This window comes from Artemia franciscana, chromosome 9, assembly GCF_032884065.1.
Source record: "Artemia franciscana chromosome 9, ASM3288406v1, whole genome shotgun sequence".
Classification (NCBI taxonomy): Eukaryota; Metazoa; Arthropoda; class Branchiopoda; order Anostraca; family Artemiidae; genus Artemia; species Artemia franciscana.
Window position 1 is genome coordinate 45,647,206 of NC_088871.1, and position 27,865 is coordinate 45,675,070.

At 36.5% G+C, this 27,865-nt stretch overlaps 3 protein-coding genes across 4 annotated transcripts in view; 2 read left to right on the top strand and 1 right to left on the bottom strand.

Moving 5' to 3' along the window:
* The window catches only part of LOC136031472 (gamma-secretase subunit Aph-1-like), an 82,741-nt gene extending 54,965 nt beyond the window's left edge, over positions 1 to 27,776 (bottom strand). Inside the window, exon 1 of one of the 2 annotated variants that reach the window (XM_065711101.1) lies at positions 27,728 to 27,776. The gene's annotated coding sequence lies outside the window, so the exon portion shown is untranslated. Of the gene's footprint in view, positions 1 to 27,723 lie in introns of both variants that reach the window. The other variant, XM_065711100.1, reaches the window with a different exon arrangement.
* On the top strand, positions 22,373 to 22,989 carry LOC136030839 (uncharacterized). The gene is made up of 2 exons (XM_065709885.1): positions 22,373 to 22,615; positions 22,714 to 22,989. Exons 1-2 carry the CDS (start codon positions 22,373 to 22,375, stop codon positions 22,987 to 22,989), a joined length of 519 nt encoding a protein of 172 aa, XP_065565957.1.
* On the top strand, positions 24,527 to 25,648 carry LOC136030840 (uncharacterized). The gene has a single exon (XM_065709886.1). It carries the CDS (start codon positions 24,527 to 24,529, stop codon positions 25,646 to 25,648), a length of 1,122 nt encoding a protein of 373 aa, XP_065565958.1.
* Positions 27,777 to 27,865: the final 89 nt, after the last annotated feature.

The window sequence follows — 27,865 nt, forward strand, 5'->3', positions numbered from 1 at the left end:
AGGGGGATAACCTGACAATCTATTTATATGCAAAGACAATGGGACAGCAAAGAATGTTGTATATTCGCAAGTTTTACGTAGTTAAAACCATATATATATATATATATATCTATATTCACAGGTGGGACATAGGGACACAACTACAATGGCGCGTAACTATTATGGCGCGTAACGACTTACGCGCGCGGGGGGGCTTGGGGGGGGCGCGAAGCACCCCCACCAACTAGGTGTTGGGGTGGCACGAAGCGCAACCCCAACAGCTAGTATCTATATAAAAATAAGTTGTCTGTGTGTGGATATGTGGATGAATCAGGTGACGTCACCTGAAAAAACTGGATCAGGTGACAAAACTGAAAACTGAAAAAACTAAAAAAAGGCAAAAACTACAAAAAAAAACTAAAAACTAATAAAAAAAATAAAAAAGCTAAAAAACTAAAAAAACTAAAAAAAGGCAAAAACTACAAAAAAAACTAAAAACTAATAAAAAAGCTAAAAAACTAAAAAAACTAAAAAAAGGCAAAAACTACAAAAAAAAACTAAAAACTAATAAAAAAAAATAAAAAAGCTAAAAAACTAAAAAAACTAAAAAAAGGTAAAAAACTAAAAAAACTCAAAACTAAAAAAAAATAAAAAAAAGGAAAAAACTGAAAAATAAGCTAAAATAAAGGTAAAAACCAATAAAAAACTAAAAAAAAAACTGAAAAAACTAAAAAACGGCAAAAACTACAAAAAAAACTAAAAACTAATAAAAAAAGTAAAAAAGCTAAAAAACTAAAAAAACTAAAAAACTAAAAAAAGGTAAAAAACTAAAAAAAATAAAAAATAAAAAAAACTAAAAAAAAGAAAAAACTGAAAAATAAGCTAAAATAAAGGTAAAAAACAATAAAAAACTAAAAAGAAAAAAAGGAAAAAACTAAAAAAAAATTTCATCTAAAAAACTAAAAAAAAATAAAAAAGGTAAAAACTAAAAGAACTAAAAAAGAAAAAAATAAATGACGACACTCAAAGAGAAAGCGACCAGGACAAAAGGAATGTTCGATTAGCAATCAACAAAGCACCGGGACACAGGGAGTATAAATGACGACCAGGACATAAGTAAAAAAAAAAACTAACAAAACTAAAAAGAAGGTAAAAACTACAAAAAAACTAAAAAGAAAAAAACTAAAAAAAGGCAAAAACTACAAAAAAAACTAAAAACTAATAAAAAAGCTAAAAAACTAAAAAAACTAAAAAAAGGCAAAAACTACAAAAAAAACTAAAAACTAATAAAAAAAATAAAAAAGCTAAAAAACTAAAAAAAACTGAAAAAAAAAAACTGAAAAAACTAAAAAAAGGCAAAAACTACAAAAAAAACTAAAAACTAATAAAAAAATTAAAAAAGCTAAAAAACTAAAAAAACTAAAAAAAACTAAAAAAAGGTAAAAAACTAAAAAAAATAAAAAATAAAAAAAAACTAAAAAAAAGGAAAAAACTGAAAAATAAGCTAAAATAAAGGTAAAAACCAATAAAAAACTAAAAAGAAAAAAGGAAAAAACTAAAAAAAATTTTCATCTAAAAAACTAAAAAAAACTAAAAAAGGTAAAAACTAAAAGAACTAAAAAAGAAAAAAATAAATGACACTCAAATAGAAAGCGACCAGGACAAAAGGAATGTTCGATTAGCAATCAACAAAGCACCGGGACACAGGGAGTATAAATGACGACCAGGACATAAGTAAAAAAAAAAAACTAACAAAACTAAAAAGAAGGTAAAAACTACAAAAAAACTAAAAAGAAAAAAAACTAAAAACTAATAAAAAAACTAAAAAATCTAAAAATCTAAATAAACTAAAAAAGAAAAAAAAAGGAAAAAAATAAAGGAGAAAAACAAAACTAAAAAACGAATGTATATACAGACCGGGACACCGGGATACAAATGACGACCGGGACACAGGGAATATAAATGACGACCGGGACACAGGGACACAACTACAACGGGGACACCGGGGGAAACAGGGGGATATAAATGACGACCGCGACACCGGGACAGGGAATGGTCGATTAGCAATCACCATCAACAAAGCTCAAGGGCAATCATTAGAATCATGAGGTATAGATCTGAATACAGATTGTTTTCCCATGGACCATTATATGTTGCATGTTCAAGAGTCGGTAAACCTGACAATCTATTTATATGCAAAGACAATGGGACAGCAAAGAATGTTGTATATTCGCAAGTTTTACGTAGTTAAAACCATATATATATACATATATATATATATATATATATATATATATATATATATATATATATATATATATATATATATATATATATATATATATATATATATATATATATATATATATATATATATATATATATATATATATATATATATATATATATATATATATCACAGGTGGGACATAGGGACACAACTACAATGGCGCGTAACTATTATGGCGCGTAACGACTTACGCGCGCGGGGGGTCTTGGGGGGGGCGCGAAGCGCCCCCACCAACTAGGTGTTGGGGTGGCGCGAAGCGCCACCCCAGCAGCTAGTATATATTTATATATATAAATATATATATATATATATATATATATATATATATATATATATATATATATATATATATATATATATATATATATATATATATATATATATATATATATATATATGCAAGTTGGATATTTGAAATGGGTGCTACAACTTTGGAAGGCGAACTAGTCTCTGCAGCCGTTTTCAGCAACTTGGTTATCATTTAGCAGCTGCAGTGCTAGGAAAGTAATAATACAAACAAACTCTATTATCTTCTTAAAATTAGCATTTTCCAAATCCTATTATAGTCTTTAAATAAATAGAACGATCGTTACGATTAGCTTTATGAAACGCCTTATATCTGATCTCTTGTTTTTGCTTTGAGTTATGTACCATTTTAGTAGAATTTTTCAATTATTTATCTATTACCCGTGGTTAGAATCAAACATGTCACCGGTTTTCTGGAAGGACACGCTAAAACTCTACAACTTTCGCTCATTTTGACAATTCGATTCAAAAGCGCTCCTTCAAGAAAAGGTTAGTCAGCGTTGAATTTAGTGTGGTAATTCAAACCATATACCAGAGGAATGGTTTTAAAATGGCTTTGTAGATGACACTGTTGAGGTTTTTATAAAGCCTTTCCTTGATTAAACAATTCTCATGTATTTGATATATATTCAAGATAGATTTTTGAAATCGGTGTCGGTACTTAGGAGGGCGAACTGAATTTTGAAGCAGGTTTCAACAACATAGTTGTTGTTTAACAGATGCTGTTACAGGAAACTAATAATATACACATACTCTATTTTCTTTTTAAAATTAATGTTCTTCAAATTATATTATATGCTTCAAATTAGCCGTGCCATCAAGTTCAAGTTCAAGTTCTGTTTATTACTACATAATTTCAATATAAAAAGCCAATTTGGCAGAGAGAGGGCTCGAGGCCAAATGGCAGACACTTAAATAAACTGTATGCTATAACTACATCAACATAAAATAATATCATAAATTAACCATAATCCATCCAGGTTCCAGATTCAAACCACCAGACTAAGTTGGGATTTACCGCTATAAACCACACATTTATTATTTATTTACTTTTTTTTTTCATTTTACTTTAAACATTTTCTATGAGCATTGATTTTATTTTGTTTTTCAGCGTATTAATAGAAAGTTCAAGTTTGATTACATTATGATAACTTTGCCATACCCTCAATATTGTGTTTCTCAATGAAAATCTTGATCTTTCTGAAATTATCAAGGGTTGCCGGGCTTTACAAGGATTACGCGTGTTATGGTCGTGATCGGAATTAGTTCCAGAAAATAGATCAGGTTCATAAAAATATTCAGGTAGGGAATTTGAATGATGTTTTTTCTTAAATAAAATAGAATGAAAAACAATAAAAGATTCAAGGGGCAAAATATTCAAAAAAAGAGGAAGACTTTTAGTTGACGACTTATTAGGGCAAGAATCAGGAGATGGTACAAAAAGCTTAAGAATTCGGAGAGCATTATTCTGCTGCCTTATCAATGGTAATATATTCGATCGAAAAGTATTCAAATATACAAGAGGACAGTAATTTAAGTAAGAATGAATTAGCGAAAAATAAATACACCGCAGGGCATCATAAGGGAGAAAAGGTTTAAGAAGCCTGATCATACCGACGTTCCTTGCAACCTTTACCCTCATCGTTACGACTAGCTTTATGGATTGCCTACTACCCGGGTCTTACTTCTGCTTTCAGTTATGTGCCAATTTGATAGGAAATATTTACTATTTTTCCTTTGCCTGCGGTTAGAATCAAACAAGTCACCAGTTTTCTGGAGGGACGTGCTAAAACTCACGAATTTTCGCTTATTTTGACATTTCTATTCCAGAACGGTCTTTCAAGTAAAGATGTGTCTACTTTGAATTTAGTGCGCTAATTCAAACTTTACACATGAGGAATGGTTTTAAAATGGAAATCATAAGCGCTCATTATATTATTCTCTCAATTATCCTAGTATTGACCGCTGCTTTTGCATTTTTCCCATTTGTTTTCATTTCTCGCCTCCGTAGTGAACATGATGTTGCCAGAAGACGCAGGTTAGTTGTACCAATCAGGTTAGTCTAGACTGTCAAATAGGGTAAGATACCCTGTAGTTGTCCATCTAATCCACTCTTTAACAACTTAAACTCGTTTCACCAATGGATCTTTCAAAATAATCTTAATAGTTGTCTAGTTACCTTTACTATTTAATTGTGTAGCCTACACTGCTCACAATTTAAAATATGGACTGCAGTGGAGTCTAAACTTGGCCACAGATTTAAAGCTTAAACCCAATCATAAGCAGCACCATAGTGTTTCTTAGGTAGCCTAAAGAACAATGTTGACACAACATATTTTTTGTCACAAAAATAATAGAAAAGAAGCTGAATTGCACCAGTGCTTCAACTAAGGGAATTGTAAAACTAATTATAAACTAAAAAAATGAGTAAAGTAAACATTTGCTTTACTTTGGGTAATTTAATTGGGTAAATATTTTGCAGTTCATATAATTGACTTAGGCTACCAATAAAGTAAATGTACCACTCAATGTTGCTTTATATGTTCTTTATGAATATAAGGTAAAATTCTAGTTAATTGACTTCTTGCTATCTCAGAAAGGGTTTAGGTTAGGAAAATGAAATTCTCAGGGATGGACCTACAGGCTAAAGTATGTCCCGGGAAGGTATTTTAAAGTACCCACCCCCACTCCTTCTCCCTCTAGAGGGCCCTGAAATTTACATACATGACAGGTCTATACCTATTGAAATTTTGACAAAACAACATTTGACCTTGTTAGTTCTGAAAATGCAATTCCTGTTATTTGAGTAGAATCTTGCTTCAAAATACCTTCCCAGGACATACTTTAGTCTATAGGTTCATCCCTGAAAGTTTCATTTTCCTAACCTAAACCCTTTCTGAGATAGCAAGAAGTCAATTAACTAGAATTTTACCAAATATAATAATTGCTTTTATTGCAAATTCAATTTTAGCATGGTAAAATACAGAACCAGGCTGCCTAAGGCTAGCATAGTTACACACACTCCTCCTCCAAGCCAATCTATTCAAGGCCTCCTTCTTTACACCCTCCCAAGAAGTTTCCATTTCCTTTAAATCTTTATTTATGACATCCTCCCACCCCAGACAAGGACAACCTGATTTCCATTAAGCCCCAAACAGATTGCCAAAAAGGACAATCTTTGACAATCTGTCAGTATTCATCTTCATAATGTGGCCTAGCCATCTCAACCTTTCTTTCATTATAGCCCTAGAAAGTGGGATTGAACCACATTTTTCATACAACCAACTGTTTGAAAAAGTCAGTTAGCCAGGTACCCAGACCAATCTTTAGGCAATTTCTCTGGAAAACATCTGGTAAATTTTCATCTGCTTTTTGGAGTGCCTGTGCTTCAGAGCCATATTTGACCACTGTTATCACCATAGCTTCCAATATTCTAATCTTGGTTTGCAGACTTATTTTCCCATTCTTCCATTTTTTTTTAACTGTGAAAAAAAAACAAAAAACAGCCTGAGCCTTGGCTATTTTACTTTTAATATCTTCACTGCTCCCACCATCTTTACTAATAATGTTGTCAAGGTAAGTGGAACTGCCCAGCTGATCAATATATTAATTGCCCAACATGTGCCTTTTTGTCTTCACTTATACCTAGCATTAGTGACTTAGTCTTCTTAACATTAATTTTCAGACCTATTCTAGCTCCCTGAACTTGCAAAACCTCTCAAAATTTATTCATTTTGCTCATACTTTCATCTAATATGCCTAAATCATCAGTATAATCTGAGTCAAGGAGAATTTTTCATCCCCATTTGATTCTGTGGTCTCCAATTGCCTTTCCTGTGTGCTTTAAGACAAAGTACATCAAATTGATTCATTTAAAGGGGGATAGAACACAATCCTGCTTAACTCCTGATTTAATACAAAACCAGTTGCTAACCCCATTTCCCATGTTTACTGCAGTAGTATTATTCTCATACATAGCACAAATCACTTTAATGTAATTGTCGGGTATACTATATAAGGGTAAGACCTTTGCTGAAGCTCTTCTATCAACATAATTGAACACTTGCTCATAATCTATGAAACTGAGGACCAAAGGTGTTTGACAACAAAGGCACTTCTCAATTATCAACCTAAGAGTGAAAATTTGGTTGACACATACTCTACTTTTTACAAAACAGCAATGTTCTTCTCTTAAAACTTCATCTACAGCATATCTCAGTCTAAAAAGTATAATTAATACTAAGTAATTTGCTGCCTACAGAGACCTGACTAAAGCCTTGATAATTACAACACTTACTCTTGTCACCCTTCTTATACAGTGGTTTAATTAGCTTTTCCTAAAATCAATAGGTAATTCTGCTTTTTATGGTACTTGGTATTAACCAAGTACATATATATATATATATATATATATATATATATATATATATATATATATATATATATATATATATATATATATATATATATATATATATATATATATATATGTACTTTGCTATATTGCTGACATAAAGCAATTGCAAATTCTGTCAGTCTGTCTGTCTTGGTTTTTCTAGTTTAGGCACTTTCAGATAAGCTAGAACAATGAAATTTGGCAGGTGTATCAGGGACCAGACCAAATTAAATTAGAGATATTCGTTTTCCCAATTCGTCCATCTGCGCGGGGGGGGGGGGGGGGAGTGGGGGATGTTTAATTTGGAAAAAATTGAAAAAATGAGGCTTTTTAAACTTACAAACGGGTGATTGGATCTAAATGAAATTTGATATTTAGAAGGATATTGTGTCTCGGAGCTCCTATTATAAATCCTGAACAGATCTGTTGACATTGGGGGGCTTGGAGGGGGAAACCTAAAATCTTGGAAAATGCTTAGAGTGGAGGGATGTGAATGAAACTTCGTGGGAAAAATAACCACAAGTCCTAGATACATAATTGACAGAACCGGAACGGATCTGCTCTCTTTAGGGGAGTTGGGGGGAGGGTTAATTCTGAAAAATTAGAAAAAGTGAGGTATTTTTAACTTACAAAGGAGTGATCAGATCTTAATGAAATTTCTAATTTAGAAGGACCTTGTAACTCAGATCTCTTATTTTAAATCTCAACCAGATCCAGTGTCATTGGGGGGAGGTCAATTGGTAGGCGTGTCAGGGAGCTGTACAAATTGGCTTTATAGTCATTTTCCCTGCTTTGCCCATTGGGGGGGGCTGAAGGGAGAGGAAAAATTAGAAAAATTGAGTTATTTTTAACTTATGATTGGGTGATCAGATCTTAATGAATTTTGATATTTAGAAGTAACTCGTGTCTCAGAGCTCTTATTTTAAATCCGACCAGCATCAAGCCTCTGATTTTCCTATTAAATCAATCTATTGATTCTTAGAATTTTGCTAGAGTTCATGCCACATGAGCTCTTGGCTCTCCTGGCCTTGTCACAAGTGCTATATGAGCTCTTAGCTCTTGTTCAAAAATCATATTCATAATCTTCAGTAGCTTATTTCTAACCACAGAGCTACCTTATTTGAGAAACTCATTTATGATACTATCAGTACATGGAGCCTTATTATTTTTTTTATTCTTTTAGTTTTGTCTCTAATTCTTCCTCACAAAAGAAATCTTCCTTCACATCTGAGGTATCACAAACTTTTTCATTTTCATCTATATCTTTTCTTGCAACTGCATTTTGATTTAACACATTCGTGAAAGTTCCACCCATCTCTGTTTCACTCTTTCCTTATCATTAACTGTGGTCCCATTCCTATATTTAACTGGGACTAATCCATATTGACTATTCCCTCTCAATTTATTAACATGCCAGTATAATATTTTACTATTATGCCATCTAGCTGCATCTTCCAGATCCTTGACAATTTTATTTATGGTGTCCACTTCACATCTCCTTAGTTCTTATTTTAATACTTTCTCTACTTTCTTTACATTCCTTTTGTTTTTATATGATCTATCACTCAGATAATTTTATACAAACCAGTTCTACTATCTACTAAATATAAAGCTTTTTCACTAATATTCCTAGCTGCAGTCTTAACTTTCTTCCCTAAAATACCATCAGCAACTTCACAAATTGTTTTTCTAAAATTATTCCATCCATCTTCCTAGAAAGTTGCTCTCAAATTTTCATCCTGGAGTCTATCAACATCATAACTTCCCAGGAGGTAGTTACCCTTCCAAAATTTCAGCTTGAAATTAACCTTAGACTCCACTAGATTGTGATGTTTACTTTTAACATCAATAACCGCACTCCTTTATACCCTTGTATCTTGTATTGATCCTGCTAGTCTTCAGTAATAACATAATCAATAAAGTTTGCTGTCTTACCATCAAGTGAATACCATGCCAATTTAAGGGCAATTTTATGATTAACACCATATTGGCTATGACTAGGTTTTTATACCTACAAAATTGCAAAAGTCTGTAGCCATTACTGTTTTCTTTTCCTACACGAAATTTACCTAGGCTAGGATACCATCTATCCCTATTTCTACCAACTTGAGCATTAAAATCTCCTAGTAGAAACAGCATATTTCTACCTGGTACCCTGTCTATTTGCTCCTTTAACTGCAAGTAAAGTTCATCTGAGTCACTAGTATCTCCAGCAGTTGGTTCAACAGGGGCATATACTACTATAACTGATACCCTGAACTTTTTTGTCAAAAAAATGAGCAATTAGTATTCTATCATTAATATGTTCCCAGCCTAATACAAGGCTTAGCAGCTTCCTTATTCATCATGAGCCCTACTCCTTGCCTATGTACCCCATCCTTCTTGCCTGATAAACAAATTCTATATCACCTAATTTCAAGGGATATGAGTTTCTCAAATTCCTAATAAGTCCAGTTCAAACTGTCTGAATTTGTCAGTCAAAACTTCGATACAATAGTCATTTTTTAACGTCGTAACATTCCAAGTTCCAATTTTTTTATTCTTTAAATCATTGAAATTATTTTTGCCTCAGAAATAGCAATGATCCCGCACACCAGTGCAGGACAGGGACCAACATATCTTCTCAAGTCTACACTGAAGCGCTTAAGCTGGCTTAGAACTGGACAGCAAGAAGTCCCTGGGACCTCCAGTTTGGTTATAGTGTTTGTGCAATCCTGGACCCATCTTCGTTGCAACATGGTTTTCAGCACTTGGCAATGTTCTTCTATCAACAACTATTATCTACAGTAACTCATTGATTATAATTTTCATAAGAGCTGAGCACCAGTCCTGAATTTTGTTTGTTTAATGTCTATTTATTTTTTATTATGTAAATATAGCACCTTTGTTTTATTATAAAAATATAGCACCTTTGCTAAATACTAACTTTTCTTCACTACTGCTCAAATAAAAATGCACTATGGAAGCCCTAGGCTACTACTTTTTTACATGTCACCACTATTTTTTTTTCCATCGGGTGTTCAATATCCATTATAAAATAATTTCCTAAAATAAGTTTTCAGACATTTTGAAAACACATTTATACTTGTGTCTTTTGCAGATGTTCCAAAACCCCTTCTCCCCTAATAATATCCCATAACCCTTGACTCCCCAGATGTGGAACCCCTCTTGTCCCCAATAAAAACGGTGGAGCCAAACTCCTGGTCTTCTTACATCTCCTTCTTCAGTGATAGACAGCCGTTTTTTTTGTTCAGCTTCCACTCTGCCATTAAGGCTTCTCCCAAAGCTTTCTTGTGGTTTCTCATCAAGGTTTTTCTCGACTGAGCCAGTGAATGCTGGGAAGGCTCTTAGCAATGACTTCACGACATTTTGGTTCACGTTGGATGTTGTCTCTATCTTCCCATTTGTAAGTATGCTTAGTTCTTGCCCTTGTGTGGTAAAAAAAAGAAGTCAGTCCTTGGAGCTCCTGTTTCCTCAGATCACTTTTTGTCTCCTTGTCATCGAATTCCATTGATTGATCTATCAATCTATTCGATTGATAGATAGCTCTGGTTGATGCTTGTGAGCAGTCCCAGAGACCATTGTAAGCTTATCTTAATTGTGCCTGTTTCATGCAATCTAACGAAAGAGTGCTGTTTATTATATAGTTATTGACATTCCTAAGTGTGTCTACTGTGTGTGCCATACCATTGAAATATGATAAAGTAGCCTTAATTGGACTCTTTTCACCTGAGTTAACTGTGGCGCCATTTTTTTTGCAAAAATTTTAAGTTTAGCTTAATTGTGCCTGTTTCATGCAATACAACGAAAGAATACTGTTTATTATATAGTTGTTGACATTCCTAAGTGTGTCTAATGTGTGTGCCATACCATTGAAATATGATAAAGTAGCCTTAATTGGACTGTTTTCACCTGAGTTAACTGTAGCACCATTTTTTTTTTTGCAAAAATACTAAGTTTAGCTTAATTGTGCCTGTTTGATGCAATATAACAGAAGAATGCTGTTTATTATATAGTTATTGACACTATTAAGTTTGTCTCATGTGTGTGCCATGTCATTCAAATACAATAAAGAAGCCTTAATTGGACTGTTTTCACCTGAGTTAACTGTGGCGCCATCTTTTTTTGCAAAACTCGTAGCATTAGATTTGCTCGGAAGAACACCAGATGACAGACTACTGCCCCAAGAGCTCCTGTCTAACCGTAAGAAGTGGAAACGATGCCGCAAGCGTGGCGGCAAATGGGGTCAGCTGATGATCCCAGTTATTGTTTCATTAAGATTAACCAGTCTTGCTCGAAAAACCTCACCCCATTAATGTATCCTTGTTAAGATAGACTGCTCTACAAATGCCAATATGCCATCTCTTATTCCTTTCAATCAAGCTCCGATATGTTCGACTAGTAGTGATCAGCCTCCCCCCCTATTAAGGTCAGTGACTTTTAATTCGAAAAATAGAATGCCAAATTTTCTTGTTATAAACTGCCAGTCATTATGTAACAAAATGGAAGAATTTGAAGTTATCGTCCGTCAAAATAGTATCCCAATTATCGCAGTTACAGAAACGTGGAATTTTGATAGGTTGTCAGGTCATATGGCAGGCTACGAAATTTTTCTGAGCGCACGGGCTGATCGAGGTGAGCATAGACTAGGTGGAGGTGTTGCCTTGTACACACGGAAAGACATCCCCTGCAAATTATTACCGGAATTATTTGATCCAGCTCATGAAGTAATCTGGGCTATTTGCAAACCAAAATCTATTCCCTGTCGCTTTTCTTGTATTATGGTCACTTCAGTATATTACCCAGAAAGTGCCAGAAACTGGGGTGACTTGGTTTTCCATCTCCCAACGACTATTGATCACCTGAGAAGTATTTACAGTAGCCCAGCTTTTATTGTAGGAGGAGACTTTAACCAAACCAAGAAGTGTTGGTTATCATCTTGTTTGTGTTTAAAACAAGTGGTGCACATACCCACCCACTCTTTGGGGGGCATATTGGACCTTATACTCACAAATTGTGATGATTTTTACTACCCTCCCTTTTCTCTTGGTCCCATAGGCATGTCAGACTACAACGCAATTTTTTGGAAAGCAAGAGAGTCCTTACCCAAGCCCAGACTATCCCGTGTCACTGTTCGTACTTGTACTGAGTCGGCCATCTGTGATGGCGGTTGATGGATTGGCACATATGACTTCCCCGAAGTGTACAGTAACAAGCCCTTGGATACTAAGGTATCTGATTTCAATGCCGCTTTACACTGTCAATACCTAAAGATCTTTACAACAAAATCATTTGGTGTTAATGAATACGACAAACCATGGATCTCTCCAGCTATTAAATCACTAATAAAAGAGAAGTCTCGCCTCTGCTCCTGTGGTGATATTATCAATGGCAAGAAATTGCGAAATCAAATAGTCTCTTTGGTAGAGAAAGCAAAAGCTTGCTATGGTCGTGAAACCATACCCTACCAATTACTTACTTCAGACCCCAAAGAGTGGCACAACGCTGTGAAAAAAGTGGCCGGCCAAGCTTTTGACAGCAGTGTAAAGATTAGCAATAATGATGGGTCCTTAATCAGTGCAGAAGAAGTGAGAGAATTCTTCACCAAGATCTGCACTACCTATCCACCTATTACGGCTGATGAAAAGTCCACCATACTTGAAAAATGTGAGCCTGAGAACAACATAATAGTCAGTGAGTTCAACGTTTACACGGAACTACGGAAGATCAAACCGAATACATCTTCATACCCTGATGAATTACCTGCCAAATTGCTGCGTGAATATGCAGCCATCATAGCATTACCACTGTCCAGCATCAGCAACGAGTGTTTTGCTTCCGGCTATTTCCTGTCATGGTGGAAACTGGCCTATATTAGAATTATTCCAAAAAAGCGCGCCCCTAGTGCATGCGACGATCTCACTTACACCTTGTTTGGCGAAAGTAACTGAGGTGTTCACATTCAAGTTTCTTCTGAAACAAATTCATGGGCGTATTGATAAATTCCAGTATGGTGGGCTCCCCAAGTGTAGTACTGCAATCTACCTAGTATGGATGTTTGACTGTGTCCTCCAATGGCTCAAAAAAGGTAGCTGTTTTGTCGACATTTGCACAGTGGATTTCAGAAAGGCCTTTGCCCTAATCCGCCACCTGACTGCTGGCATGAATCTCCAGGAAATGGGTGCCAAACGACGTATCCTCGGCCTTGTACTTGACTTCTTAATTGGCCGAAGACAAAAAGTCTTTGCACTCCACGAAAACGATTCGGATTCGTCATGGTCAGATACTTCTTGAGGGCCCCACAAGGCACGAAATTAGCTGGAATAATTTTCCTGTCTGTAATTAATTCCCTGCTTAATCATCACGACCATTAAAAGTTTGTAGATGATCTGTCCATAGTGCTTGCTTACCTGGTCGAAAACAATATCATAACACAACAGTTTTCAGACCAGTTATTTGATCAGCTAAAGACCGAATGTTTAAGTCATGATCTTACCATCAATGTAGCCAAGTCGAAGATAATTCGTTTCAACCCTCTGAAGCGGAATATAGATATGCCTCTAGTCCCTTTCCCGATTATGAACGAAATATAAATCTTAGGAGTAACTTTCAACTGTGACTGTAGTTTCAGTGCCCATATCAATTTAACCTTCCACAAGGCTAATGCAAGCCTTCAGACACTTACCAAAATGAGGCGTTTTGGGTGTGATACTGAAAGTCTTCTCCATGCCTATATGTGTTATGTCCGCCCGGTGCTCGAGTACGCGTGCTCGGTGTGAGGTCCATCTGTTATCCGCACAGCGTACCTATTACGCGACATAGAGTCCATCTAGAAAAGAGCAACAAGGATTATACTCCAAAACCGCGACATACCCTATGATCAAGCCCTCGCTAAATAAATTTATCTCCACTTAAAGTCCAGCTTGAATACCTTATTCAGCAATTTGGAAAATCCGTCCTAGCCAATAAGAGCCACTGATCACTACTACCCGAACCAGCCCCTGCCAATAGCCAAACTTGGGTACAAAATAAACTTGTACCCCCTAAAGTACGAACTAATCGATACGCCAACTCATTTGTGCCTTTCTTCGCATCAATTTTCAATGCTGAGTTGTAGTGTGGGATTTTTGTTTAAATGTATGATTTTGTAAAAAAAAAACTGAATTTAGCTATGCTACGATAATTTTTAAATATACCGATCTTTCTCTCTCTCTCTCGCTCTCTCTCTCTCTCTCTCTCTCTCTCTCTCTCTCTCTCTCTCTTTCTCTCTCCCCCCCCCTCTCTCTCTCTCTCTCTCTCTCTCTCTCTCTCTCTCTCTCTCTCTCTCTCTCTCTCTCTCTCTCTCTCTCTCTCTCTCTCCCAAACGGTATTTCTGTTTGGAACTCAACCCAGAAACAAAACAAGAAAGGGATTTCTTTTCGGAAGTAAACCCGGAAACAGAAAAACAAGAAAGGAATTTCTAATCAGAAATTCGATGAAATGAGTGATTTTTCTGCTCAGAACAAAACCCAGAATAAGAGATATAAAGTAGTCTCCTTTTGGAAACAGAACACAGGAATAAAAGCTCATGTAGGGGACAGATGGACAGGATATCTTGGGGACCTGAAAAAGCTACCTCACTATCATAGTACATATAGATTTGCCTGTGCCCAAATATCTACAAAATACAATAACTTTGGGAATAGAATCATTTGCATAGCCCATCACGGTATCCCCCTCATAATAAACTGCTGGGGACTTCCTTTTACAAAGGGCTCAACCTCTGCTTGAACAACTTGTATGGTTATTTTAATGTTTTTTATTTTCATGTTATAATATTATTTCATCTTGTTTAACGTTATTTATTTTTATTTTTATTAATATTTTTTATTCATTTTTTATTTCATTTTAACATATGAGCATGCAAACGGCATGGGAATATACCAAGTTTAGTCTTTAGATCCTTCTCCCTCTTAGACTTAGATACTTAGGTAGATTAAATAAAAAAAAAACTAGTTTTTTTAACTGAAAGTAAGGAGCGACATTAAAACTTAAAACGAACAGAAATTACTCCGTATATGAAATGGGTTGTCCCCTCCGCAGTCCCTCGCTCTTTACGCTAAAGTTTGACTCTTTGCCACAATTCTACTTTTTAAAACAATTAAAAACTTTAGCGTAAAGAGCGTGGGACTGCGGAGGGGACAACCCATTTCATATACGGAGTAATTTCTGTTCGTTTTAAGTTTTAATGTCGCTCCTTACTTTCAGTTAAAAAAACTAGTTTTTTTATTTAATTTCTGAACGTTTTTGAATTAATGCATGTTTGATTTTGGCTCTCCGCACATAAATTATTGAAATGAAATTAGTATATTATTTTTTTTTTTGGCTAAATGGCTTTCTCTTAGTTTTGATCCGACGATTTTGAGAAATAAGGGGTGGGGAAGGAGGCCTAGCTGCCCTCCAATTTTTCGGTTACTTAAAAAGGCTAGTAGAACTTTTAATATTCAACGAACGTTTTTATTAGTAAAAAATATACGTAACTTAAGAATTAACTTACGTAACAAACTTTTATATTCTTATATTTTTATTATGTGTACGAGGGGGTTTGTACCCTCGTTAATACCTCGCTCTTTACACTAAATCGTAAGTTTTGTCCCAATTCTTTAAGAATGACCCCTGAATCAAAAAGGCCGTAGAATAAATAGTTGAAATCACTAAAAATATTTTAGCATAAAGAGCGAGGTATTTATCTCCTCCTAAATACCTCGCTCTTTATGCTAAAGTATTTTTAGAACCCCTCATATGCGTAATAATCTCTGTTCGTTTTAAATTTCAATGCTATTCCTTACTTTCATTTGAAAAAACGTTTTCATGTTTATTTTTTCATTGTTTTTTTATAGTAATGCTAGAAAATCCTGCGCCCTTTTCATTGAATTTTTCTTCCCCCATGACATATTCCTCAAAGGAAAGATCCTCCCACAAAGCCCTCTCCCATCAACCCCACCCCCCAAACCAAAAAATCCCCATGAAAACGTCTGTACACTTCCCAATAACCATTACTATATGTAAACATTGGTCAAAGTTTGTAACTTGCAGCCCCTCCCTCAGGGATTGTGGGGGAGTAAGTCATTCCCAAAGACATAGTTATTATGGTTTTCGACTATGCTGAACAAAATGGCTATTTTAAAATTTTAATCTGTTGACTTTTGGAAAAAATGAGCATGGGAGGGGGCCTATTTGCCCTCCAATTTTTTTGGTCACGTAAAAAGGACACTAGAACTTTTCATTTCCGTTAGAATGAGCCCTCTCGCGACATTCTAGGACCACTTGGTCGATAAGATGACCCCTGGGAAAAAAAAAAAAAAACAAATAAACACGCACCCGTGATTTGTCTTCTGGCAAGAAATACAAAATTCCACATTTTTTAGATAGGAGCTTGAAATTTTTGCTATAGAGTTCTCTGATATACCGAATGCGATAGTGTGATTTTCGTTAAGATTCTATGACTTTTAGGGGATGTTTCCCCCTTTTTTCCAAAATAGGACAAATTTTCTCAGGCTCGTAACGTTTGATGACAAAGACTAAATTAATTGAAACTTATATATTTAGAATCAGCGTAAAAATTCGATTCTTTTGATGTATCTTTTAGCATCAAAATTCCGTTTTTTAGAATTTCGTTTACTATTGAGCCGGGTCGCCTCTTACTACAGTTCCTTACCACGAACTGTTTGAAAAGAAAATAATTTGGTATTTCGGGGCTTCTGACATTATTACTCCTTTGCGGAAGTTAGGCTCAAAATTGAAATGGATTATATTTTTTCTCTGGGCCCCTTCCACCTCTTAGTTCGTTTATTTTCCCGTTAGTTTTCACCTGTTTTCGCTTTATAGTTGTGTTATCTCTTAGCAGTTCTTTCGTTAGTTGAGTTATGGTTGTGTATATATGTTTTATCGCTCGTATAGTTATGTTATTTTCAAATTATACTCCATAATAGAGAGGCTCCGAACACCCAGCATTGTATGTTAAGCTCTTAATTTGACGTTTTTTTCTAACGTGACCACATTCGTCCTGCGCCCTTTTCATTGAATTTTTCCCCCATGGCATATTTCTCCAAGGAAAGATCCTCCCACATAGCCCCCTCCCTCAACCCTATCCCCAAAACCAAAAAAAATCCCCCTGAAAACGTCTGTACACTTCCCAATAACCATTATTATATGTAAACACTGGTTGAAGTTTGTAACTTGCAACCCCTCCCCCAGGGACTTTGGGGGAGTAAGTCATCCCCAAAAACATAGTTATTATGATTTTCGACTATGCTAAACAAAATGGCTATCTCAAAATTTTGATCCGTTGACTTTGGGAAAAAAATGAGCGTGGGAGGGGGCCTAGATGCCCTCCAATTTTTTTGGTCACTTAAAAAGGGCACTAGAACTTTTCATTTCCGTTAGAATGAGCCCTCTTGCGACATTCTAGGACCACTTGGTCGATACGATGACCCCTGGGAAAAAAAAAAAAAAAACAAAAAAAAACAAACAAATAAACACGCACCCGTGATTTGTCTTCTGGCAAAAAATGCAAAATTCCACATTTTTGTAGATAGGAGCTTGAAACTTCTACAGTAGGGTTGTCTGATACGCTGAATCTGATGGTGTCATTTTCGTTAAGATCCTACGACTTTTAGGGGGTGTTTCCCCCTATTTTCCTAAATAAGGCAAATTTTCTCAGGCTCGTAACTTTTGATGGCTAAGACTAAACTTGATGAAACTTATATATTTAAAATCAGCATTAAAATGCGATTCTTTTGATGTAGCTATTGATATCAAAATTCAATTTTTTAGAGTTTTGGTTCCTATTGAGCCGGATCGCTCCTTACTACAGTTCGTTACCACGAACTGTTTGATACTTTATATTAATATACTAAAAATAAGTTTATTTGTTTTCATAAAAACCAATAAATTTTCAAAAGAAGACAAATCCATTTATATAGACTGAAAAAAAACAGGTACAAAAGTCCAGATATTTTGATCACATATGCAGCGATTATCATCAGTACTAATGTAATATAATTGAAACTAGCATATTTATACACACACACACAAAAAAAAAATGTTTTGGGTCATTCAGAAAATGATGAACTTCCGGATTATTCACTAGATTATTTTCAGAGAGTTCACTGAATAAGTAGCCTACATTCAAAGTCTTGATGTAAATTTCTGTCGTTTTAAGTTTTACTGTGCTCCTTACTTTCAGTTAAAAAAGCTGTTTTTTAATTTAATTATCTGAAAAGGTAAACTTCTGCTTGTGAGTTTTAGGCTTGGACTTGCTTTTGAAGTATAGTTACCTACTCAAGGATTCTTGGCTCAAACCTTCAGGACCCCAGGGTATTGAATTAAAGTTGTCAGGGCACTGAAGCTTGGGATTTTTGGGTTTCTGCTATCAAAACAATAATTAGGCTCCTGGTTTCCTGTGTATACAAAGCATTGGTGCACACGCAATGGGAGTTAAGGGTGCCTTCAAAGGTTTTTTATTGTGAAGAATAGGAAGACTTGTAGCTTAGTGATTTTTTTCATGTCTTCTCCATTCTCCTCCTTTTACAGTCATGAGTGCCTTAAGTACTAAAATGCGGAGTTTTTATTTTCAGATATGCACGTGTCATAAGCTTAATGAGCTGCTTCTCTGGGGGTGTTTTTCTTGGAACCTGTCTTCTAGACCTTTTCCCAGATGTACAAGAAGAAATTGAAGAGGTAACTAATGTTCTATATTATTTCCTAATTATTTTAGAATTGTAAAGACAGCTAAGGTAAATCTAAATTGTATATTTTTTTTTAAATGACTTTTTGCTTATTGGAAATAATCTGTTTAAAATAGGCGAAGCCTTTGCATCTCACATGCTTAGAGCCAATTTTATATTTCGTTTTTTTTTAGATCTGTGTCTGTTGAGCTCCCTTTAAAGGAATTAGCAGGTAAGTTTTAATGGAATTCAACACTTGTGAGATTGATAAATGTGAAAGTTCATCATCTGTCAAAATTTTCTTTAATCAGTCAACTGGGGTCAGCTCCTTTTCTGTCTTAAATGAGACCTCTGCACTTCTGGGGGTTTTCTGTGCTGTATCAGAAAACAGTTGCACTAGTAGGTCACTCGTTCAAATACCACCCTGTTAGGGGAAGAGTAGTAGATGCAGCTATACAAAGTAGATTCTGATATTACATTGGATCCCTTGCTTAGAGGCTGTAACCTAAGAGTATCTAATAAGTGCTACAGATAGATTTTAAAACCCAGTGGGAACAAAACTATTGGTCTGTTCGAAAGGCCTTGTAATGCTGTAGACACCAAATAACACTATTTTGATGTATCCCCACATGTCGTTTCTTTGTTGTTTGAATGAACCAAATTGCTGTTTCTATTATTATTTTTGATATTATTATTATTATCGTTATTTTTATTATTATAATTATTATTTTTATTATCGTTATTGCTATAATTTATTATTATTATTATTATTATTATTATTATTATTATTATTATTGTTATTATTATTATTATTATTGTTATTTAATATTATTATTATTATTATGGGTGGACCCAAAAAAAGAGTGGAGACTGCAGTCACAAAGGCCCATTGACTCTACCCCCACCCCAAAAAAATAACATAACATCAAGAGCTGCTGTGCTATTTGTATCCCCCTAGAGGATCGTATTTTGAGGTAAGGCTTGTCTATCTCTTTTTTTTGCGCTGTGTAGAATAGTGTCCCTTGGTAGTGTCAAGGGGTCTGCCATTGTTTTTCTCCTTCTTGAATCGCACTCACGAGCTTTAGACTGGCTTGGGTAGACTGCATTCATCCCTCAAAAGATAGGGAAGAGTCAACCATCAGTATAAAGCAACACCCAATCCTCAGAATCAATGCTGATAAGAGAACTTCTTTCTCCCATTTCAGATTGCTCCCCAAGGAAATTTTTCCTGTGCCATGGGTAGTGCTTTATAAGTCCTGGAAGATTGACCCCCCTGGTGTAATTTTGGTTGCCAATATTTGCTTCAATCCTTTTAACTTTGGTAGCATATACCACAAAAGACACTACCCCATGGTGAGACACTGTGCAAGACAGCCAGTTACAGTGACTGAAATTAGCAGTATTAGGCCTCTATTTGTGCCCACAACTTTCAAAGACACCACAAGACTTGTCACCACTACCCCTGAAAATACCTTAAGGAACTCACCTTAACTTAAATTGTGCTGATCATTTAAGTGTCTTAGACAAATTTTCGGCGTCTGTCACTTATATTAGGAATAAATGAGGTTACAGAGTGCTTTTTAGGTAACAATATAATTGCTCCAGTAGAAAATTTCATTTCTCTGGGTACTACTATTAGCAAAGATGATGAATGTAGTAAAGATTTAAAAAGTAGAATAGCCAAGGCATAGAGTGTTTGAAGGATGATTAACTACCAAAAATTGTGTTTTTTGGCCATCCATCTAGGGTCAAAAGAAGAGTCGTCCGTTAATGGGGTTGGGAGTGGCTATAAGAAAGGATTTAAATGAAATTGCAACATCATGGGAAAGGGTAAAGAGTTAAGCTTTGAATAGATTGATGTGGAGGAGGAGTGTGTCCACCTCTGTGGGCCTCAGGTGGCTTAGTTTTGGCAGCTGTTGTATAGCCCTTTAAAAATAGGATTAGAGGAGCACCTATAATCTTAATATTGCTAATCATGCGCATTCTGTTCGTGTGGAATCCAGGTGTCTTTGCTTTCCTTGCGTGTTTTTACCATAGTTAATTTAGTCAATAGTTTATGGTAACATACTGTAAGTACAGAGCAACTAATCATGCGCATTCTGTTCGTGTGGAATCCAGGTGTCTTTGCTTTCCTTGCGTGTTTTTACCATAGTTAATTTAGTCAATAGTTTATGGCAACATACTGTAAGTACAGAGCAACTTGTGCTAATAGTAACTGAAACACTTGGCAAACAGAGTGTTGATTACAATATATACATCAAAAGAATCAGCTTTATATGTTGATTCTAAATATGTAAGAATTTACTTCTACTTTTTTGAAAAGTGGCTATACTTCCCCAAAAGGGTGAGGGATCTTGATCAAATTCAGCCTGTCAGAAAGCCCTATCTTACAGAAATAAAAAATTTTGCATTGTTTCCAAGCCCAACTATTTTGTAGTTCCAATGGTAGAGCACTTGCTTAGCTCGCAAGGATAATTTTGATCAATGCCCCACATATTCACTTTTTAGCCATCCTAGTTGAGTGATTGGCATGCTAGACTCTAATTTAATAAGATAAGATATTTTGAAAAGTTCCTATCACAAGCCCTGAAGGTCTGAATTCGAATTTCGGAATGAAGAGCAAAAATGTTATTTTAACCTAGATGCCAGTTTTATTGTTTGTTTTTTTTTCATTTTCTACTATAAAAAAACACAACTTGGGCACAGCAACACATTTACACATTATAGGAGGGGGGGGATCAGGTCAGCATTAAAGTGAAGTGATACATTTTTTGCAATGTTGGGACCCAGCTAAATACCCACCCCTGCTTGCAGTCTGTGGTTATTGCTTGCTTTTCATAGTGCTTTTTGTTGCTTGCTTTTGCTTATTGCTTTATTTTATAGGTGCTTGGGTTTCCAATTAAACATTAAATAGAAGAATTGTTCATGGTGTCAGAACAATGGACCCATCTACACCCTCTCCATTCATCGACTGGATCCAGCCTAACTTGAAAGATGCCTGGACAAGGTTCTCCAATCATGTGGAGTTAATGTTCAGTGGTCCCTTGAATGGAAAATCTAATGCAGTGAAGTGCTCCTACCTCCTCATATGGGTAGGAGAGAAGGGCAGAGACATTTTTAGTACCTTTGTTGTTCCAGATGCCAGTGAAAACAATCGAACTGAGTACCTAAGACTGTTCAAAAACCATGTTGAGCCCTCTTCCAATCCCATCTTCGAACGCTTTAAGTTCCACAAGCGGAACCAGAAAGAGTTTGAAACCATTGAACAGTACATTACTGATCTCAAGCTAGTTGCACAGAATTGCAGCCACAGCCAGCAAGATGAGATGGTGAGAGATCAACTCATTTTTGGGCTGAAGAATGATAGGCTCAGAGACAGACTTCTTGCTGAAGGTGGGAGCCTAACTTTGGACAGAGCTGTCCTGATATGCAGAACATTCCAGGAAACCCAAGCACAACTACAAACCATGCATGATGAAGCAAAGCAGACTATCAAAAAGGAAGTTGATGTAGTTGGTAGGAGAGTAACTGATAGCAGAGCAAACAAAGATTGCTATTTCTGTGGTGGCCCATACAGTAATGAACACAGATGCCCTACAAAAGGAAAAAAAATGTTCGAAATGTGGTAGATTAAACCACTTCGCCCGTGCATATAGGAGCAAATCAGTCCATAATATCCAGCATGATCGCCTGATGGTTGTTGAAGACTGTGCGGCAACCTCAGAATTTTTCATAGACTCCATAGACAGTGCTGCTGAGAGCAGCACGATTGCTACCATCAGACTAGTTGAACAGAACACTCATGTGAACTTCAAAATCGACACTGGCACCGAAGTCAACGTGCTACCGTCACAAATCTATAGCATGCTAAACCCACAGCCATCTATGCTTAACACCTCTAAAATACTTACTTCCTATTGTGATGGCAAACTCAAAGTACTAGGAACCTGAAACTCCAAAGAAAAGACAACCAAGATCCAGAAGTCCACAAATTCTACATCGTCAGTACCTCTAAACAACCTCTCTTGTGCAAGAACTCAAGCGTCTCACTAGGCCTGATCAAATTCCTGAATGAGGTTAGCAAGAAGCCAAATCAAACTGTCGACAGAATCCTTTCTGAGTACGAGGACGTCTTCCAAGGGATTGGAAAACTAGAAGGTGAATACCACATTCACTTGAAGGAGAATTGTCAGCCTACAGTACAGCCACCAAAAAGGATCCCTATATCCATGCAGGATCAATTCAAAGCAGAGCTTAGCCGTCTTGAAACCCTTGGCGTTATCGAGAAAGTATCAAAACCGACGGAATGAGTTAATTCAATAGTCATTGTTGAGAAGCCTGACGGAAGTCTCCGTTTGTGCCTGGACCCTAGAAACCTGAACAAATGCATCAAGAGACCACACCACCCAATACCAACATTCGACGATGTTGCCATAAAATGGACCAATTCCAAGAAATTCTCTAAGCTTGATGCACGCCATGGCTATTGGAGCATGGAACTCGACGATGAGTCAGCTAATCTAACTGCCTTTAACACAGCATTTGGAAGGTTTTGCTTCCGGCGATATCCCTTTGGTCTGAATTGCGCCCAGGATGACTTCCAAAGACAGATGGAAGAAATATTTACTGAGCTTATCGAGACGGCAGGTCTGGGCCTCCTTATCGACGACATTGTTGTCCATGGAGCAACAGACGAGGAGCACGACAACAACCTGGAGAAAACTTTACAAGTCGCGCATGAAAAAAGTGCTCGTTTCAACAGAGAAAAATGCATCTTTGGCAAGACAGAAATTCCATACTTTGGGCACATATTGACCTCGGAAGGTATCAAACCAGACCCAAATAAAATTCTTGCCATTCACCAAATGCCCAAGCCTAAGGGACCTGAAGAGTTACAATCGCTGCTGGGTATTGTCAACTACCTTGGCAAATATATCCCAAATCTGTCAACATTGAACCACCCACTCAGAACTCTTTTAAAAGAGCATAGAACTGACGACAGTTTCCAGTGGACCTCAGAGCACAACAAAGCATTCGCCAATGTCAAAAACAGCATTTGCAAAAATCTAAAATACTTCAACCCGACTTCTGAGGATGTCGTACTGAAAGTTGACGCATTGCAGCATGGCCTTGGAGCTACATTAACGTGCGACGGTGGAATCTGTGCCTTTGCATCAAGATTGCTTTCATCAGCCGAGCAAAAATACTCACAGATTGAAAAAGAAGCACTGGTCATTGCCTTCGCATGCAAGCATTTCCACCAATGTGTGTATGGACAGCCAGTCAAGGTTCTCTCCGATCACAAACCACTCGAATCCATCCTATCTTGAGGCATTTCAGTTGCGCCTCCACAACAGCAACGTCTGATGCTACAGATCCAGCCGTACAACTTGTCAGTTGAACACGTGCCTGGAACAAGCATCCCTGTGGCCGATGCTCTTTCACGCCTCCCACTCCCTGAGACTGACGCAGAATTCGAACAAGAGACAGAAGTCTTTGTTAACACCCTATTCAAGAACGTACCAATGAGTGACAGTTGACTGTTGTGCATTAAATCATCAACCAAATCCGACCGCAAACTATCCTCTCTAACCAGCACCATCATCACTGGATGGCCAGAAACCAGGTCCAGCTGTTCTGAGAAAATTCAGAAATACTGGAACACCCATCATGAGCTATCGATAGCCAACGGTATTGTTCTGAAAGGAGACAAAATCGTCATCCCGGCGACAATGCGCAGAGAGATCCTGCAACAACTACACCACTCACACATGGGAATGGAGTAAAACAAAACAACAGGCCAGATCAACCGTCTACTGGTCTGGTATCAACAGAAACATCAAAGAAATGACCATCCAATGTATCACTTGTGGCCACTTACAAATGCAACCACGGAAGCACCCTCTGATCAACACGGAGTTACCAGAATATCCCTGGGAACGTATCAGAGCTGACATTTTCTTGTTCAGGGGGGAGGAACATCTGATCATTGTTGATTACTATAGCTGCTATTTTGAAGTGGACAAACTCACCAGCATGACCTCCAAAGCAGTCATCCAAAAGATGAAGCCACATTTTGCACATTTTGGCATTCCGAGAATGTTAATGACCAACAATGGCCCACAGTTTTCTTCAGCCGAGTTCAGTACATTTGCAAAAGAGTGGGGAATCAACCACACCACTTCCAGCCCCCACCATCCGCAATCTAACAGTTTAGCAGAAAAAACTGTGCAAACAGCAAAACGGATTATTGAAAAATCCTACCAGAGTGGAACTGAGCCATACCTTGCATTCCTTGAATATCAGAACACACCTGTTGATAACCTGGCATCCCCTGCTCAACTACTTATGAGCAGACAGTTGAGGTCCATGGTGCCAGCTCATCCCAAGCTGTACAAACCAAAACTTGTCCCATCAGTACAGTTTAAGGAAGCTAGATACTACCATCAAAACCTGCAAAAAAAGTATTTCGGTTGTGGAACAGAAGATACATGCAGCCTACAACCTTGGCAACCTGTTTGGATCAAGGTGGTTCCAAGAAAAGAATGGGAACCAGGAAGAGTCCTGTCAGCAGCTGATGCCCCCAGATCATACCATGTCAAAACAGAAGCTGGGGACATATACCATAGAAATGCAAAAGATACTGTCCCTTGCTCTGAGCCTGTCTTGGGAAACCACCAAAGGATGGATCTACCCAATAGTCGCGAGCCAGCGGGATCGATGTCACCTACAACTCTCCCGCCTCAGGGGAATGTACAAAGCTCACCAGCTTCGAGATCTGCAAACCCTGGCGTTGGTAAAAAGCTCTCCAAAGCTAGCAGCCCACCAGCTACTGAATCCAAACTCCTGCCAAGTGTCCGCCATGTGCACCAGACACTTGGAACAGAACGCCCTGCTGAATCTCCTCGCAGATCTGCGTGCAATCGCAAGGCCCCTCAGAAGTTCCGCAACTACAAGCTCAACTTGTGAAGAAGGGAGATGCAATGTTGGGACCCAGCTAAATACCCACCCCTGCTTGCTGCCTGTGGTTATTGCATAGTGCTTATTTATTGCTTACTTTTCATAGTGTTTATTTATTGCTTGCTTTTGCTTTATTTTATAGGTGCTTGGGTCTTCAATTAAACATTAAATAGAAGAATTGTTCATTTTTAGAAATGATATAGCATAGGCCTAGCCCAAGTAATTATTTAAGGCTTTTTAAAAGTAGTTTTCAGAATTTCAGAACATTTCCTTCTTAATAGCCTTAACTATGCATAGATACCCTGTTTATGATAACTAGCACATCTATATCCCAATATCTGACCATGTGATTAGGAATTATCTTGTGAAGATAAGGATAGATGATGGATTTTATAAGAGAGGACAAACCAAAAATTATCTCCTCACATTTGAAAAAGCCTTGAAGTCTAGAAGATCTCTATTAGTCTAACTTGGAAAAGTAAACATTTCCTTGAGCCTATTTGGACTGTAGATCTAGAGCTATTTAGGAAAATTTTATTCTTAAAAACAAATTGCTATAGCATAGGAGCCCAGCTATACAGAAGGAAACATGTTAAGAAAACAATTTTTACTTCCAAATATGCATAATAATCCTAGTAAACATATTTTGCAGGGGGAGAACCTTTATCTTCACTTCTTTCACTGTTGTACTATAGAAATCAGTTTCATACTTCAACTGGTCTAATCTAAAAAATTCATCATATTTGCTGAGCTAGCAATATGTTAAACAGGCCCCTTGGATAGCTGTATGTCATTCTAATCCCCATTAAGAAAGCTTATATAAAATATCTTGCTTATACAAGGGTTATATAATCCTTGTTAACACAATTTGGCTGTGAAAAAAGTTTGCAACCCTTTGGATGTGAAGGAAGACCTATTTTTGCAAGGAAGGATTAGTGATGGTACTATATGAATTCAAAAAATAAGACAACCCTAGTTGTCAATGGTTTTTAAACAATTTATACTGCAGAATATCTAGAATAATCCTAGTTAAGACAATTTGCATGGGGAGAACCTCTTTCTTCACTTTTTTCCCTGTTTTTTTGAGAAATTCATGAATTTCTAAGAACCTATATATTAACAGAGTATATACAACCACCCCCATAACATGCAAATATACACCCAAAATTGCATTCTGAATCTAAGTATAGGATGCATTTGCATCACAAATGAACTTTACCCTTACCCTAAGTAAGTCCAAATCAGGGTATATATTTGCACATTGTGGGGTGAGGATGAAGTTTATTTGTGATGTAGATGAATGTTACATTTAGATTATTGTTGCAATTATTGCTTACATTTGCACATTAGGGGGGTGGGTGTATATAGCCTGGTAATTGTTTTGTTTTGTCACAAGCTGTCTAAAGTAGAAACTATGCAGCAAAGAAGCATAGTTTCCATACTATAGCATTTAGAAATGCTAATTCTAGAAGTGCACCCACTTCTGGTTGACCCTCCTCCTCCATAGGACAAACTAAAAATGCATAAAGTGGGCAGAGTCTTGAAGCCAAGGGAAAAGTTGGGGTTGTAAAATATGAATGAAATTGTATTTTAAATACTAATTCCAGTTATCACAGGTAATTTCTGTATAGTAGGAACTCAAAAGATAATTAACTCATGCACCCATTAATGTTCATATCCAAGATGGTTTGCTTTCACTTTTGAGTTTAAACTAGCCAGCTGCTTGTGAACAAAAAAAAACATACCTGTCATGCAGGTAAATTTCAGGGCTCTCTAGAGGGAGAAGGAGTGGAGGTGGGTACTTTAAAATACCTTCCTGGGATATACTTTAGCCTGAAGACCCATCCCCAAAAGTTTTTATTTTCCTAACCTAACCCCTTTCTGATATAGCCAAAAGTCACTAAACTAGAATGTCACTGCTTTTTAAAAAGTAGATACCTTAAAGGACCATCCTGGATAAATAGGCCTAGCCTACATAGAACTAGCTTAGTCCACACTCTTGATCCATTTCTAACAGTTTTCTTTTACATAGCTTATCCACTTTCTAAGGTATTATGGTCAAGAACTTTAACGAAATAACTTACATACTTGTACTCTTTTGATTGTATATAACACAAGCAATAAATTCAAGCTTAGAAGTAATAACAACATTGGTCACGTGTAAATATTGTTTTAATGCTATGTGAAGTTCTGACAAGGAAGAGGCTAGGACTTTGGGCCTGTTTC

Coding starts and splice junctions, on each gene's coding strand:
- LOC136030839 (XM_065709885.1), top strand. CDS start 22,373: ATGGTTGTTGAAGACTGTGCGGCAACCTCAGAATTTTTCATAGACTCC. Junction 22,616..22,713: donor ATTGTGATGGCAAACTCAAA/GTACTAGGAACC, acceptor CTCTTGTGCAAG/AACTCAAGCGTCTCACTAGG.
- LOC136030840 (XM_065709886.1), top strand. CDS start 24,527: ATGACCATCCAATGTATCACTTGTGGCCACTTACAAATGCAACCACGG.